An 18,035-nucleotide genomic window follows, 5' to 3' on the forward strand; every position below is an offset into this window, starting at 1 on the left:
CTTTCTGTGTGTGGACATATACATGTCCGCTGATGCAGCAGTTATTATTCTTACACTCAGCGGCATGCATATATTGGCTTTTACTGTCCATTTCTTGTGTCTCCTGATTTGGTGGGGGTTTATATGTGTGCAGCAGTATTTCCTACATGCTCACAGCAGCATGTCTGTGGATGTACTGCCAGTAGCAAGTCTCAGTACTTGCTCTGCCACAGCAGTGTAGCAGATCTATTCCGCCAAGACCAAACACATTTACATTGCCATGCTAAACTCTGTAAGAGTTGTCATGACAGAAATTAGATTTGAAGAGAGAAAACAAATTTACAGCTGTATGAGTTAAAGACCGAGATAATGTGAGTGTCAACTGTGTCAACTAGTTTTCTTCATAGGAAGCTGTTTAATTTTACACAGAGACACTGAACTATCAGAATAAACCTCAAATCCAGCGTAGAGGGGTTCAGTGAATGTGGTGTTGAATGTGTGTAAGTGTGTGAGTGTGTTTGTGTCAGAGACGCTGTAGAAGGACAGACAGCCAGCCGACCAGTCCAGATACACTCCTACTCTGTTAGAGAGACGTGAAGGGGCTCTGTGCTGTATGTCTGTGCATCCATTATTGTGTTTGGCAGTGAAACTGTCATTAAAACAGGTCAGACTCCAAGACTTTTCATTGCATCCAAACCAACAGTCATTACTCCATCCTTTCCTGACGATTGCTTTATATGTCACTGATATATCAATCTTCCCCTTATATTCAGTCTCCCAGTAACAGCGTCCAGTCAGACTCTCTCTACACAGAACCTGAGGATACTTATCAAATCTATCTGGATGATCAGGATACGGCTGCTTCTTTTTCATAAATGTCACCCTTCTGTTCCTCTCAGACAGAGAGAGACGAGTGTTTGCTGTGTTTTGATCCAGTGTGAGATCACATATATCTGAACACAAGATGAGAGATTATAACATTTGACAAAGCAACAAAAAGTGTGTGTGTATGTGTGTGTGTGTGTGTGTGCCCTACATTTTTGTAGTCCTGCTGTAATTCTGAACTCTCCTCCATGATCAACACTATAAAACAAATCATATGAAATAATTTACAGTAAATGTCAAAAGTAAACAGCAAATGTGGTACATTTAACGTTTAATGCGTGATAGTGGCTAATAAGAAGTGGAAATTTAGATCGCAAATAAGACAGCTTGTAGCTTTATCATATCACATCTGGCTAGGACATGGTGTAAAATGCAAAATTTAAATTCCAATTTCTCTCCCTCTTTAGCAGGGTTTCACAATACAGTTCTGCTCATAAGTTTTCATACCCCTTAAACACTACTATCACAAAACATAAAGAGCAGTCACTAATCATCCTATGGACACATATACACATCACCAAGGGTGAAAAAGTAATTGATGCTGAAGAAGGGTGGTAAACATACTTATTTTGGCTTCTGAAAACATGTAACTTGCTAATGTAGCGGCTGAAGGGCAGTACTAAATTAAGAAATATGACCTTTAAACAAAATAAGGAAAACAGACACATCATCCAGTTAAAAAATGTACATGCAGTGAACAAGAAGTATATCAGTGTTGAACATACTTGAGTTTCTTTAGTCTGTAGTGTGGATCAGAGAGCAGCTTGACTAATGATTGTCCTGGATGATTGTAGCTCAGATCCAGCTCTCTCAGGTGTGAGGGGTTTGAACTCAGAGCTGAAGCCAGATAACGACAGCCTTCCTCTGTCACCATACAGCCAGATAATCTACAAACAAACACCAAAACAAACACTGAACGTCACATTGAGATCATCTAAATCTGATTCACACACAAAACTGCTCAGATTCCAACAACTCTGCTTTAAATAAATAGATTCAACCAGGGTGTAAATCGCGGGGGGCTTGGGGGAGTGGTTGGGTCAGGAAAATAAATTACAAACCACTCTGCCTATTGTAAACAATATAATGGACATATACTTAAAGCCCGATACACACTGCACGATTTCGGCTGTCCCAGAGGAAAGACTGGCATCGTGAAACAACCATGGTGATTTCTGATTCGCCACAATTGTTTCACAATGCCAATCTTTTGCCTGGGACAGCCAAAAATTGTGCAGTGCGTCTCAGGCTTAAAATAAATGTGTACGTATTAAAACAATATAAACGCAAAAAGTTTCAAAATTTGAGTCCCTCTGCCTTGCCTCACACTGCTTTGGTCCACTGCCTGCTTTCCCCCTTGACCTCACCGATACACACACAAGTCCGGTGGAGAGAACGGAGCTCTTCAGTAGTTATGTGGGCTGTCAAGGCTATTTTATACTTTAAACATTGAATTCTCTTTATTACAGATGATGCTGGATTATTAATAAATTAGTCATGACAAAAAAAATGATTATATCTGTTGTATTTTTCTATGAGCGATTATAAGGTTACCTAGTTTTTACCGTAGCTTGTTGGATAGTAAGTCACCCACTACAACTAACAGGGCGATAAGCCTGTGTGTGAACTGATATTAGGCTAATTTTGTAGACCTACCGATGTGTTGGGTTTTGCTCAATATAATGTTAAGTGGCAGATCAGTGGGCTTGCTGCGGTTCAATATCTAAATAAGAGACGTACTCCCAGATGAATCCTAAAATACTATGTGGAGGACAAAATAATTTAATAATTATAATATGACCGGATGGTGAACCTATGAACCCATATTTAAACATGGTCTCCATTCTATGTACACATGCGGTGTACACATATCTATCCTTACATGTACAATTTTGGCTGTATTATTTGTGTCCCCTTAAAAAATTGCTTTTGAGAAATTTTATGTTTATTACACCCCCACCCCACCCCACGCTGTTGGATGAAATTTACGCCTTTGAATTCAACATAACACTTTTTATCCACAGATCACTGATAACAGGCTCAGTTCAGCTGGAGCAACTTTAATTTAAAGTTAATTTTTATATTTTTATTTCTACTTTAGTAAGTTGAGTTGACAGTGTGAACTCTTCAGTCCATCAGAGAGCAGCTTCACTCCTGAATCCTGCAGGTCATTGTGACTCAGGTCCAGGTCTCTCAGTGAGTTTGATGATTGTAGAGATGAAGACACACTTTCACAGCAGTGACTCGTGAGATTACAGAAGGCAAGTCTATAACACAGAATTAAATATGGTTTTTCATCAGGAGGTGAACAATAAATATGGACTGACAATCAGCTCAAATATTACAGTTCATAATGTTTAAATTACTCTGATACTTTGAAATATCACATAAGTCACATATATGTATAATATCACATATGATATAAGTATTCAGACCCTTTGCTATGATAGTTGATATTTAGCTCAGATGCATCCCATCCCATTTCTCTGGATCATCTTTGAGATGTTTCTATATTTTAGAGTCCATGTGTAGCAAATTAAATTGACTGTACATGGCACACAGCAGCCCATAAGGTCTAATAGCTGAAACCAACATTCCCCATCCAACCAAATCCAGGTGTGGAAAGCCTTTGCATCAAAACCTAAAAAGAGTTTTGCTCTAATCTAAAGGATATGATTGCTGCCCCCCCCCCCCCACACACACACTGTTAGATGAAATTTACGCCCTTGGATTCAACATAACACTTTTTATCCACAGATCACTGATAAGAGGTTCGGTTCAGATGGAGGAACTCTGGAGAGAGGGCAACTTTAATTTAAAGTTAATTTTTATATTTTTATTTCTACTTTAGTAAGTTGAGTTGACAGTGTGAACTCTTCAGTCCATCAGAGAGCAGCTTCACTCCTGAATCCTGCAGGTCATTGTGACTCAGGTCCAGCTCTCTCAGTGAGTTTGATGATTGTAGAGATGAAGACACACTTTCACAGCAGTGACTCGTGAGATTACAGAAGGCAAATCTATAACACAGAATTAAATATGGTTTTTCATCAGGAGGTGAACAATAAATATGGACTGACAATCAGCTCAAATATTACAGTTCATAATGTTTAAATTACTCTGATACTTTGAAATATCACATAAGTCACATATATGTATAATATCATATATGACATAAGTATTCTGCTATGACTGTTGATATTTAGCACAGGTTCATCCCATTCCATTTTTCTGGATCATCTTTGAGATGTTTCTATATTTTAGAGTCCATTTGTGGCAAATTCAGTTGATTGGACATGGCACACAGCACATAAGGTCTAACAGCTGAAACCAACATTCCCCATCCAACCAAATCCAGGTGTGCAAAGGTTTTGCATCAACACCTAAAAAGATTTTTGCTATAATCTAAAGGCAATGATTTCTGCCAAAGATGTTAAGGTTATTTAAAAAAAAAAAGAGTTATCATGAATCTGGTTTGTTTCTTGTCATTATGGGGACACTGACTGTAGATTGATATTATTAGATTATATTTAGTCATATATTTCAGGTAGTTTCAGTGACCATTTCAGTCCAACCTGAACCCTCTGTGCAGCACAGTAGCAAAAAAAACCTATTTAATTGTGAAAGTTAGAGAGAACTGGAAACATGAAACAACTACAACCTTAACTAATAGTTGAAAATGTATCCAACAAATGCCACATTTACAGAGATGTTAATTAAATGATAAACATTTTCACTAAATGTAAAATGCCGTTTGATCTCCAATCACATAAATTAATACTCACAGAGCTTTTCTGCAGTTCACCACAGCTGGTATCAGTCTTCTTCTGCCCTCACCTGATGTGTTGTATTTCTTCAAATCAAACTCATCCAGCACCTCCTCTGATATCTGAAGCATGTAGGTGATTGTTGAGCAGTGAGACGGAGAGAGTTGATTCACTGAGTGATTCTCTGATTTTACAAACTCCTGAATCTCTCTGTACAGAGTCTGATCCTTCATTTCCAGCAGACAGAGGAACAGATTGATGCACCTGTCAGCTGAGAGACGTTCATCAGCCTTGAGTTTGTCTTTAATGTGCTGAGTGATTTTCATTATTGTCTTTGAGCTGCTCACTGTGTGTCTCAGTAGATCCTTTAAGAGTCTCTGATTGGACTCCAGTGAGGCACCCAGCAGAAACCGCAGGAAAAGATCTAGATGTCCATTTTCACTCTGTTGGGATTTTTCAACTGCTACTTTTAGAATCTCATACAAAGAAAATTTCCAGCTGTATCGCTGATATTTTACATTCAGAAACAACCTCAGTGATTCATTATTCTTGACTACATGTGAGTAAGACACAAAGAAAGCAGCTAGAAACTCCTGAAAGCTCAGATGTATGAAGCAGTAGACTTTCCTCTGATGAATCACAGATTCCTCCTTAAAGATTTCAGTGCAAATCCCAGAATACACTGAGGCATCAGTGACATCTAGACCGCTCTCAATCAGGTCCTTCTCATAGAACATCACATTGCCCTTCATCAGCTGTTTGAAAGCCAGTTCAGCAAGTTTCACAATCACGACTCTGTTAGACCTCAGGAGTTTCTCAGGATCTCTCTCATCATACTTATGATTCCTCATGTTGATCTGAGTCAGCAGGAAGTGGATGTACATTTCAGTCAGAGTTTGAGGGATTTCTGCACTGTCACCTTGTTTCAGGAGGTTTTGAAGCACAGTGGCTGAGATCCAGCAGAAGACGGGTATGTGACACATGATGTGGAGGCTTCTTGATTTTCTAATGTGTGAGATGATTCTGCTGGCTTGATGCTCGTCACTGATTCTCTTCCTGAAATATTCCTCCTTCTGAGGCTCATTGAATCCCTGAATTTCTGTCACACGCTTGATGTATTTTGAGGGGATTTGATTGGCTGCTGCTGGTCTGGAGGTGATCCAGATGAGAGCAGAGGGAAGCAGCTCTCCTCTGATGAGGTTTGACATCAACACACCCACTGATGAAGACTCATTCACATCACAAACTTTCTCATCATCTGAAAACATCAGTGTAATTCTGCTTTCATCCAGACCATCAAAGATGAACACAACTTTACACTCCCCATAAATCTTGGAGTCCAGATCTTGGAGTTCAGGATTAAAGTCCAGCAGAAGTCTGTGAAGACTGTACTGGTGATCTTTAATCAAGTTCAGCTCTCGATATGGAAGAACAAACATGAAATCTACATCCTGATTGGCTTTTCCCTCGGTCCAGTCCAGAATGAACTTCTGTACAGAAACGGTTTTTCCAATTCCAGCAATGCCTTTAGTAAGAACAGTCCTGATTTTGTCTTTCTCTACACATCCTGGTTGAGCTAAGGGTTTAAAGATGTCATTGCAGTAGATTGGATTGTCTTGTGTTCTGGGTCTTTTCTCCAAATGCAAAATCTCATGTTCTTCATTCACTCCTTCATTCTCTCCCTCTATGATATAGAGCTGTGTGTAGATCCTGTTCAGGAGGGTTTGATTCTCTTCTAGTTTGATTCCCTCAAATAATCTCTCATACTTGTTCTTCATGGTGGTTTTGTGTTGGTCTTTGACTCTCTGTCTGATGAGGGTCTGACAGTCAGAGTCAGTGCAGGTCAGACAGGGCGTCACTGATGTTATCTCTTCATCTCTCTTCACTCTGCAGAAACTGTGAAATAAACAGAAAAAACTGTGAAAAGGCATTATAAAGGGCATCAGTAAAACAGCTTCATATTTAACAAAGCATATGCAAAATGCTTGAACCAGAAGCAGCGAGACCTGTATAACATAAAAATAACATAATTACTTCTATAACATAGAAGTCTGTTGCGCATAACCCCAATTACACATCCAATTACACATTACAGGGAGGGAAGATGGAAAGCAAATGCCATCAAAACGTTTCTGAAGACATTCAGTTTCCTAGCTATTATGCATTCATACAGATAAATAAATCATACATGCTTTCATTTAATTTCCCTCAGCAGTCTGCCTTCAGTCATGTTTTCACACAAAACGAAATTACTCTGTGTGTTGCCCCTGCGTGAGACTCTTAATAACTATGACTAAAGCTGAACAATATTTACCTGGAGTTTTTCAAATCCAGATAATCAAATACGGATTTAATTATAATTAAAATACAAAACGGTATAATTAAAATGACATCATGGTCGATATGTCAAGTATGTCTTGGCATGGTGGTCTGCAACACGCCAAAACGTCAAGCGACACCAACATATCGCTGGGAGCTACCAGCATCGTGTTGGAGAGCCCTGATATATTTGCTATATATCGCTAACTTTAAATCATTTATATAAAGTTTTGGTCATATGGCCCACTCATAATCGTGTTAAATAATCGTGATTCCAACATTGACCAAAATAATCATGATTAGATTCTTGTCATAATTGTGGAGCCCTACTTTTTGGTCATGGTAATGACAGCATTCACAAGAGTCTTAAGAAAAAACATTTTGAGTGCTATTGTGCAGTTTTCTTCTATGCCAGTAACTTATTTAAATGCCTTTTACTGGACATTGCATTTATTTGCTCAAAAGGTAGGCCTGTGATTGGCTACATAAATCAAAACTGCAAAAAGATATTTTAAATAGAGACTTCTGGCAGTGAAAGTGAATCTAACATCCTCTAGTGGGCCCGGTGCTCACTGCCCCGACACCGTGGCGCTCGACTGGCATTTGGCATTGAACACCAGAATTGGCAGGTCCGCCACTGGCACTTTTCACAGATGAGAGCAGGTTCACCCTGAGCAAATGTGACAGACGTGAAAGGGTCTGGAGAAGCCACGGAGAATGTTATACTGCCTGTAACATCGTTTAGCATGACCAGTTTGGTGGTGGGTCAGTGATGGTCTAGGAAGGCATATCCATGGAGGGACGCAAAGACCTCTACAGGCTAGACAATGGGACCCTGACTGCCATTAGGTATAGGGATGATATCCTTGGACCCACTGTCAGACCCTACACTGGTGCAGTGGGTCCTGGGTTCCTCCTGGTGCACGACAATGCCTGGCCTCATGTGGCGAGAATATACAGGCAGTTCCTGGAGGATGAAAGTATCGATACCATTGAATATTCACCTGACCTAAATCTAATAGAACACCTCTGGGACATTGTTTCGGTCCATCTGATACCGCCACATTGCATCTCAGACTGTCCAGGAGCTCAGTGATGCCCTGGTCCAGATCTGGGAGGAAGAACCCCAGACACCATCCATCGTCTCATTAGAAGCATGCCACGACGTTGTTAGGCATGCATACAAGCACGTGGGGGCCATACAAACTACTGAGTACCATTTTGAGTTGCTGCAATGAAATGTCAGCAAAATGGACAAGCCTGCTGCATAATTTTTTCATTTTGATTATCAGGGTGTCTTTGAATTCAGCCCTCTGTAGGTTGATAATTTTTGTTTCCATCAAATGATGTGTCATCTTTTCATTCTTAACACATTACCCAGTCCATATCAGTATAGATATGTTCTCATTACCCTCTCCAGCTGCTGCTCATCTTCTCTTGGCTACTTAAACTCACTGCAATCTCTCCTGTTTGTCAGATCATTGTTTGATGTCAGTGGATTGTTTCATTGTGTGTTCGTCCTTGGAAACTCTGGTTTGTCTTGTCTTGATTATCGTGTCTTTGGATGTTCTACGTTGGATCACTCTTCACCATTCATCACCACGCTGACCATCAAAGTCCCTGCACCACCAACCCACCCGAGAGACTTCATTCATCCTTTCTATTCATTTCTGCCATTTCACCGTCTGTCAATAAACTGGTTACTTGCATCTTTGTTTCCATCATCCTTGTGTTTCATAACAATAGGTTAATAGAATTAGCTTGATAAAGCAGAATTTACAATACAATCAATTGACCAGTTCGTCTAGCGAACGCTCAGTATTGATTATTTATTAATTCAAAGAAATGTTAATTGCCAGGGTAAGGGAAATACCCTTTTTAAGGTACAGTACTACTCAGAGCATGTAACAAGATCAAAATCGTTAAATTGACTTTGTTGCAAGCAGGGAATCAGAACCAAATACTCATATGTATTCTGCACAAATTTTTATGAACTAAATCACAACCACATAACTAGTCTAAACAAATGCGCGCGCACACACACACACATTTGTTTTTCACCTTCTCCTTGTAATACCTGTGTCATACCTGTGTCATTATACAAATTTATGTCTTCATTTGTCACAAAAACGCACACACACACACACATTTGTTTTTGTGAAAAGTGGGGGCATCCCATAGGCGTAATGGTTTTTATACTGTACAAACTGTATGTGCTATTGCCCTACACTAACCCTACACCTAAACTTAGCCCTCACAGGAAACTGTGCATTTGTACCTTCTCAAAAAAAAAAGAAAACACACACACACACATTACGCATACATGGTACATGGGAAGGGTAAGTGAGACTGGATGAATGAAACTGGACAGAAGCAGGGGCAATGAGGCTGAGCTGACCACCATCGGTCTCTAATTCAAAGCACAGTATACGATAGCTTACATCAAACCTCAGTCTGGTGAAAGGAACAATACTTGCATTTGAATTGGCTGTGGAACGAGCAGTACCGCCGCTCCCTATACGCAGAGTATGCAGTTTGCGTAGGGCACCAACTCCCAGGGGGGCACAGTCCCAGTAGCTCAAAATAAAAATATAAATAAAAAAACTGATGCGCCATTTCTGCTTCCGCGCCCGCTCACACCTCATGTTTTGCGCTGAATGCAAATGATCTTAATTGATGGACAACTATGCCTGTGAAAAGACATCAGCAATCCGGTGCCAAGAAAAGAGATGAAAACAAAGCCTGTGCGTTACTTTCAGGTAGGCTACATTAATAAAATCATAAGCCTGTGAAACTTTTTTGGGTGTTGAGGTTAATAACGTGTTTAAATGTCGGTAATAATTTCACCACCAACAACGCATCTATTCTCTCAGAGTTTCCATTTTCACTTACGAAAGTTAGCCATGGTTTTAACACGAATAAAACCAAAAAATAATAATAAATCATGTGTCACGGTGCACACACGAGGAGGATACAGGAACACGGAGACGAGGATGTAAACTCAAATAATAGTCTTTAATGACTCCAAACAAGGAAGGGCAAGACAAGGCAAGGTAGACACAGACAGGAACACTAGGGAGTAACGAGTAGACCAGACGAAATCATGGTCTCTGACAATTGTGTATAAAGACAGAGAAAACGGCCAACTAGATATATAAAAAAAAGTGTAGTCACAGCACCTAAGACACGACACCACGCCACTGCTGCCATTTTTATCAGCCCTCCGCCCTGGCGTTGGGCTCTGATGACACAGCCTCTATAATTTCTTCAACAAAAAACATGTGGACATCACAACCCTTACAAAAATTAACCATGGTTTTATCGTAGTAAAACTGCTTAATTTTCTTTTGCATGATTTCTGAATGCTTGAGACCATAAAATCAATGTAATTGGTTTTTTTTTGAGGGAGGGGGGCACAACAATACAATCCTGCTTAGGGCACCCATTTGGTGAGCAGCGTCCGTGAAGCCTCTGAAAAAAGTCTGGATGGTTCCATTCGATGACCAAAGTTGCAATTTCTTGAAACTCCAAGGTTGTTCTTGACACTGTTGTGGTTGAGAGAGTCCTCTCTCCAGCCAGGGGAGACTGCACACGGCTCTATATGTTGGGGCCCACAGGGCGCACCCGCGCCGACTCAGGCTCTCCATGAGTCGCTCCACACTGGCGGCAATCAGAAGATTTAGAAGAAGAGAAAGGGCAGAACCGTGTGTGAGCCCTTTAAAGTCTGAGAAGAGTCACACCCCTCAGGATGGGCCTGACCAATGAGAAAGGCTGAATTTCCAGGCAGAATTTTGGAAATATTGGGGGGGGGTTTATGACCCTTTGTCTGAGAGCATGGTTCAAATGGCTCTGGCAGTCTATACTCTGATTAAATTACAAACACACATGGCATTCTATGAGGTGGTGTATACCAAAGTCATCAAATGAGCATTAATTTGGTAGGAGACATTATATAGGTGGCGTTACATTACTTCACTCATAAAGCATGCATAAAACAAAATACAATGCAAGAGACACTATATAAGACAGTTAAAATTATACACACAATGTCCTGGAATGCATGTTTATTCATAGAAAGGTTTGTCTATGAGTGAAATGGAGGAAAGTTCCCTTTTCATGGGCATTGCGTGGGTTTCCAAAGGGTCCGTTCTCACTGCACGTTTGCATAAAGATTAAAATTGGAACATAAAAAAGGATTTTGAATGAACAAAAAAAAAAAATTTGTATGGGTGAATTACAACAGTAACATGTAATCTACTAACATGCAGTGCTTGAAGTGGGCCGGTACGCACTTCTATATTTTAGCCTTTAGAGTACCTGCACTTTTTTGTGCGTACTTCTGACATGTTGCCGGTACTAAATTGCCAGGGTCTGGGTGATTAGGCTATATGATGCCATATATGATTAGAAATGATATAGAAAGAAACTATGTAAATCACACTACCCAAGCGGGATCACCTCTCATCTCGACCAATCATGTGAATGAACACAAGCAGAGTCGGTCTACTTCATTGTGTGGTGCGAGAGCATGTCAGGGGAAGCGTGTGGAGTCAAGTATATATCGCTGCAGCCCGGAGAGCTCCAAATGGGATGGACTTAAGCCGCAAAAAGATTGGGCAGCTCCGAGAGGGAGGGTAGGTTTAGGGTTGGGTTTGGTGTAGGGCATATTAACAAGGCCCAACCCATTTGGAGCTGGCTCCGACCTCCGTTTATACCTATCTCTGCGGAGTAGTAGAATAATAATTAAAGATTGATTACGAATCTGAATAAGTACTTTATAACGAAAATCATATCTCAAAATGAAAAGAAGCAGGCTTTTGCAATCACATAATTTTAAACCGTAATCTCCTGGAAAGTCCAAGCATCCAGTGAACGAATTCAAACAGTAAGCTCAAAACAGCGCTAATGCAGAGAAAACACGGCTGATTTCATCAGCTATTACGGAGATAATAGTGACTTATGTCCAGATGTCAGTAAAATTATTCTTTTCAGTGTGTATTTGGCTTAAAAGCAAGAGTGTTTTATAATGAACGCTGATCAGGGGCGGACTTACCCATTAGGCAATGGGTAGGTGACTGCCTTGGGCCCCCAAAAGCCAAGGGCCCCCTAAAATGCTTTTCATATACATGATGCGCATTAAGCGCGGACATGCGAACGGTTTCTGTTTACGGTGTTTATTACCACGACAACCGTCTGCGTGTCCAAGTTGAATGTGCTTCTTGTGTATGCTGCTAGTAGCAAATGAAAATATTATGCATCTGATATCTGAAGCTGACTGCCGCGTGAGCGAGAGGTCTCTCTTTCCCAGCGAGCACACACCTCTCTCTCTGTGTCTGCTCTGTTCAGTTAAAACACAAATATGTTGCTTCTCTAATTTTACATGCAAGTATAGCCAAAATCACAGCACATCTATTGTCTTTATCTTATGTGTAGCCTATTTGATTTCATCAGATGGCAGCTCGATTTTAAATCAGGATTTTTGTGCAGATTAACATCTTGGAAGGGAAATGTGAGAGCTAAGACCAAAGCTCGCTTTGATGAGGTGCTGAAGAGATACACAAACCCTCCCTCTGAGAAAAAGAAAGCCAAACAGATCACTGACCAGTCCCAGGAAGTTATTGTGGTTAGAAAAACTAACAATAATCTTAATTTAACCAAGAAAAACATAACTGATGTAATTCACCCTGCAGCAACATCTGTCATTTGAACGCCATCCTTTTTTCTTGCAGCTTCAAACCTTGAAGAAGAACCTAGATTTGAGTAAAGACACTGAAGATGATGAAGCTATCCTCCATAACACTTGACTTCGTAGGTGCCCTATGTAGTAAAGAAAATCCCCCTGAAGTATGCGTGCCTGTCACATCTATCAACAAATGTTTCACCACAATAATTAATGTAACTTTTTTTGCTCATTGAAGAACTTTAGAAATGTTTCAATTTCAGCAGTAAAAACACATTTATACTCACTCAGGGTCAGAGGTCACTGCTCCATCACTGAAATTAAAGGGGATTTCCATGGATGCATCACTCTTCATAGACACACAGCTGGGTTCTGGAGATGCTGCTTTATGTGTGTGAACATCCTCCTCCTCTCTCTTCTCATAGAGGCTCATTTTACAAGCAGTGCTGTAGACAAAAAAAAAAATAACTAAATTTTTCCTTAAAATATAAAAACTGAATTTACTTATTTTTATACAAACTAATGAAGAAGAAACAATTAAAAAGGAGAAATCTTTCCTGACAGACTAGCAAATACATTCACACTTTGAGCCACAAAGCTTTGGATGAATAATCATACATCAAAAGCTGTTCCAAAACTCCATCTGTGACAGAATGGAGAAAAAAAAACCTTGGGAGAAACAAGGCTCAGCCGGGGGGGAGTTCTCCTCTGGCCAGGATATTATTGTTTAATTATTGATTTAATAAAAAATTTTAAATGTATAATTTTTTTATATTTCTATTTTTATATTGTGGCAATTTCTAACCTTTTTCTTAGAGGTCTTTCTTTTTCCTAGACGGTTCATACAATTTTCACCAAAATTGGCTCAGATCATCTTCAGACCATGCTGGCAAAAAGTTATGGAATTCAAGTTGATTTGTCCAACCGTTCTCGAATAAACACTCAAAGCCAGACTGTATTTGTTCAGCAATTAACTAAAAGGCTGCCAAGAAATTAATAAAAGCTCTCAATAGAGAATCTAAAGCATTTGAAAATATTCTTTCATCACAGTAGGATATAAATATAAGCGTTTACACATGAAGATTCACATTGATTTACCGACGCATGAAAAATGAATTCAGAAATGCGTTTGTTGAAACATAGGCTACCTCTGGCTCTGTCTGCAAGATGAAGATCATCAAACACAAACCTCATTCAGTTCATAAATCCATGTAGCAGAATTAAACGGATCTGTTCACAAATTGATTTTAAATTTCACACACCTTTCTCTCCTGATGCTGTTAGTATTTTTCCTTTCACATAATGGAGTCCGCTGAAAGGGTTTCGCTTTCACTTTAGTTCACCGCTGTCAAGTCAGCCGCGATTGAAATGGCCCCAAAAGCCAAGGGCCCCCTAAAATGCTTTTCATATACATGATGCGCATTAAGCGCGGACATGCGAACGGTTTCTGTTTACGGTGCTTATTACCACGACAACCGTCTGCGTGTCCAAGTTGAATGTGCTTCTTGTGTATCCTGCTAGTAGCAAATGAAAATATTATGCATCTGATATCTGAAGCTGACTGCCGCGCGAGCGAGAGGTCTCTCTTTCCCAGCGAGCACACACCTCTCTCTCTGCGTCTGCTCTGTTCAGTTAAAACACAAATATGTTGCTTCTCTAATTTTACATGCAAGTATAGCCAAAATCACAGCACAGCTATTGTCTTTATCTTATGTGTAGCCTATTTGATTTCATCAGACGGCAGCTCGATTTTAAATCAGGATTTTTGTGCAGATTAACATCTTGGAAGGGAGAACTGGTTATGTAGTCTTAATGGGTCATGTTTCATTTACTATTTCATATTAATTCCGTTCTCCGCTTATGGTAGAGAAATGAACATTCAATTCACGGGCAAACAGCGCTGGTGGACATTCCTGCAGTCAGCATGCCAATTGCACGCTCCCTCAAAACTTGCAACATCTGTGGCATTGTGCTGTGATAAAACTGCACATTTTAGAGTGGCCTTTTATTGTGGCCAGCCTAAGGCACTTCTGTGCAATAATCATGCAGTCTAATCAGCATCTTGATATGCCACATCTGTGAGGTGGATGGATTATCTCGGCAAAGGAGAAGTGCTCACTAACACAGATTTAGACAGATTTGTGAACAATATTTGAGAGAAATAGGCCTTTTGTGTACATAGAAAAAGTCTTAGATTTTTGAGTTCAGCTCATGAAAAATGGGGGCAAAAACAAGTGTTGCGTTTATAATTTTGTTCAGTGTATATACACAGGTGCATCTAAATAAAATAGAATATCTTGAAAAAGTTCATTTTCTTTTGTAGCTTGTTTCAAAAAGTGAAACGTTCATATATTCTAGATTCATTACATGTAACGTAAAACATTTCAAAGTTTTTTGTTTAATTTTGATGACGAGAGCTGACAGCTTATGAAAGTAAAAAAATATTTCTTAAGATTAATCAAAAAAAAAAAAAGGTTTGCAAAACAGAAAAGTTCAAGTTCTTTAAAGTATGTTCATTTATGCACTCAATACTTGGTCGGGGCTCCTTTAGCACAAACTCCAGCATTAGTGAGGTGTGGCATGAAAGCAATCAGCCTGTGGCACTGCTGAGGCACTATTGAGCCTTCAGCTCATCTGTATTGTTGGATCGATTGTTTCTCATCTTTCTCTTGAAAATATCCCATAGATTCCATGACCCTGAAACTGAGCTGCAGCACGGTGGCCAAGACCATACATCGGTTTAACAGGACAGGTTCCACTCAGAACAGGCCTCGCCATGGTCGACCAAAGAAGTTGAGAGCATGTTCTCAGCGTCATATTCAGAGGTTGTGTTTGGGAAATAGACGTATGAGTGCTGCCAGCATTGCTGCAGAGGTTGAAGGGGTGGGGGGTCAGCCTGTCAGTGCTCAGACCACACGCCGCACACTGCATCAAATTGGTCTGCATGTCTGTCATCCCAGAAGGAAGCCTCTTCTAAAGATGATGCACAAGAAAGCCACAAACAGTTTGCTGAAGACAAGCAGACTAAGGACATGGATTACTGGAACCATGTCCTGTGGTCTGACGAGACCAAGATAAACTTATTTGGTTCAGATGGTGTCAAGCGTTTGTGGCGGCAACCAGGTGAGGAATACAAAGAAAAGTGTGTCTTGCCTACAGTCAAAATGGTGGGAGTGTCATGGTCTGGGGCTGCATGAGTGCTGCCAGCACTGGGGAGCTACAGTTCATTGAGGGAACCATGAATGCCAACATGTACTGTGACATACTGAAGCAGAGCATGATCCCTCTGAGCTCTGGAAAAGTGCTATATAAATATAAATATATATATAAAACTTATTATTATTATTTTATCCCCTCGGCAGTATTCCAACATGATAATGACCCCAAACACACCTCCAAGACGACAACTGCCTTGCTAAAGAAGCTGAGGGTAAAGGTGATGGACTGGCCAAGCATGTCTCCAGATCTAAACACTATTGTCAACGAGGAATTTGTTTTGGTGGCAGAAGCTCCACAGTGTGACAAAATGACAGCGACAAGACAAGACACAGATAATAAAAATAATAATATACAAAATAGACAATGTGCAAAATAGCACAAACACAATATACAAAATAGACAATTTAGTATGTACAGGTATGTTAGGTGCAAAGTTGAAATATAATAAGTATGCGTGTTAAATGTATGATAGAGGTGTTAGTTAGGCCAGCAGGGGGTGCTCACCCTGCAGTCTGTGTGGGTCCTAATGCCCCAGTGTAGTGACGGGGACACTATACTGTAAAAAGCACCGTCCTTCGGAGACGTTAAACCGAGGTCCTGACTCTCAGTGGTCATTAAAAATCCCAGGATGTCCTTCGAAAAAGAGTAGGGGTGTAAACCCGGCATCCTGGCCAAATTTCCCCATTGGCCTCTGACCATCATGGCCTCCTAATCATCCCCATACACTGATTAGCTTCATCACTCTGTCTCCTCTCCACCAATAAGCTGGTGGGCGGTGGGCGTTCTGGCGCAATATGGCTGCCGTCACATCATCCATGTGGATGCTGCACATTGGTGGTGGTTGAGGAGATTCCCCCCCCTTCTATGTAAAGCGCTTTGAGTACCCAGAAAAGCGCTATATAAATGTAACAAATTATTATTTTTTATTATTATAGTGTTTTTGTGTTTCATGTTTATTGTTAAGTGTTCAAATATTCATGATATGGATTGCCTGAGGGAAGAAACTGTTCCTGTGTCTGGTCGTTCTGGTGCTCAGAGCTCTGTAGCGTCAACCAGACGGTAAGAGTTCAAAGAGGGAGTGTGCTGGGTGTGAGGGGTCCAGAATGATTTTGCTAGCCCTTTTTCTCACACTGGATAAGTACAGTTCTTGAAGATGGGGGAGGGTTGTACCAATGATTCGCTCAGCCATTATTGTTTTTGTATCGTCGCGCCGGGACATGGCATCACAATACAGTAAGGGACGTAACATTTCCGTCTCATACTTGAGGTATTCGGCCAATCACAACACACTGAATAGCTGGCCAATCAGAGCACACCTCGCTTTTCAGAACAATGAGCTGTAAAAATCTACGCATTTCAGAAACGCAGGGCAGAGGAGCAACAGTAATGTACAATATGTGGAAAATAATGTGTTTTTTTTACCTTAAAGGGATAGTTCCAAACCTGTATGAATTTCTTTGTTCTACCGAACACAAAGGAAGATATTTTGAAGGAAGTTTGTAAGCAGGCTGTTTTGGGGCACCATTGACTTCCATAGTAGGAAAAAAATACTATGGAAGTCAATGGTGCCCCAGAACTGCTCTGTTTCCCACATTCTTCAGAACATCTTCCTTTATGTTCAGCAGAACAAAGACTTTCATACAGGTTTGAAACTACTTGAGGGTGAGTAAATTACAAAATGTAAATTTTTTGGGTGAACTATCCCTTTAAACTGCATAAACGCATTGCATTACACCAAATACACAAAATCACGTTCTTTTTAGCAACGTCATATAACTCCTTTAAAAAAATCCTTAAAGTTTCACTACAGGAGTTGAAATACTCACTCAGGGTCAGGGGTTACATCTTCATCACTGAATTTAGGGGTAGTATTCATAGACTTGTCACTCTTCATAGACACACAGCTGGGTTCTGGAGATGCTGCTTTATGAGTGTGAACATCCTCCTCCTCCACCTCCTCTCTCTTCTCACAGAGACTCATTTTACAGGCAGTGCTGAAGACACAGACAATAAAATTCTTAAAAGACTCAAAAACACATTCACACTCTGAGTCGCAAAGCTTTGGATGCATAATCATTGTCAACTCAACACCAAGTTCATTACTTTCAGAAATGGTTCCTAGAATTAATCTGGGTGTCTGAATCCTTTATGACTTTCAGGATTGTGATCTTGAAGTTGAACTCTTTTCA

General features: G+C 40.2%; 1 protein-coding gene across 1 annotated transcript; it reads right to left on the minus strand.

Annotated features, from left to right (window-relative positions):
• Window positions 1-366: 366 nt before the first annotated feature.
• LOC306850456 (NLR family CARD domain-containing protein 3-like) lies at window positions 367-13,060 on the minus strand (the record flags this gene model as incomplete). Its single annotated transcript, XM_079386108.1, has 6 exons — window positions 367-932; window positions 1,016-1,062; window positions 1,590-1,751; window positions 3,711-3,881; window positions 4,647-6,515; window positions 12,915-13,060. The coding sequence occupies 6 exons, from the start codon at window positions 13,058-13,060 to the stop codon at window positions 367-369; spliced, it is 2,961 nt and encodes a 986-aa protein (XP_079242234.1).
• Between the last annotated feature and the right edge of the window lie 4,975 nt (window positions 13,061-18,035).

The sequence above is a fragment of the Barbus barbus genome (assembly GCF_936440315.1).
Source record: "Barbus barbus genome assembly, chromosome: 30".
NCBI lineage: Eukaryota > Metazoa > Chordata > Actinopteri > Cypriniformes > Cyprinidae > Barbus > Barbus barbus.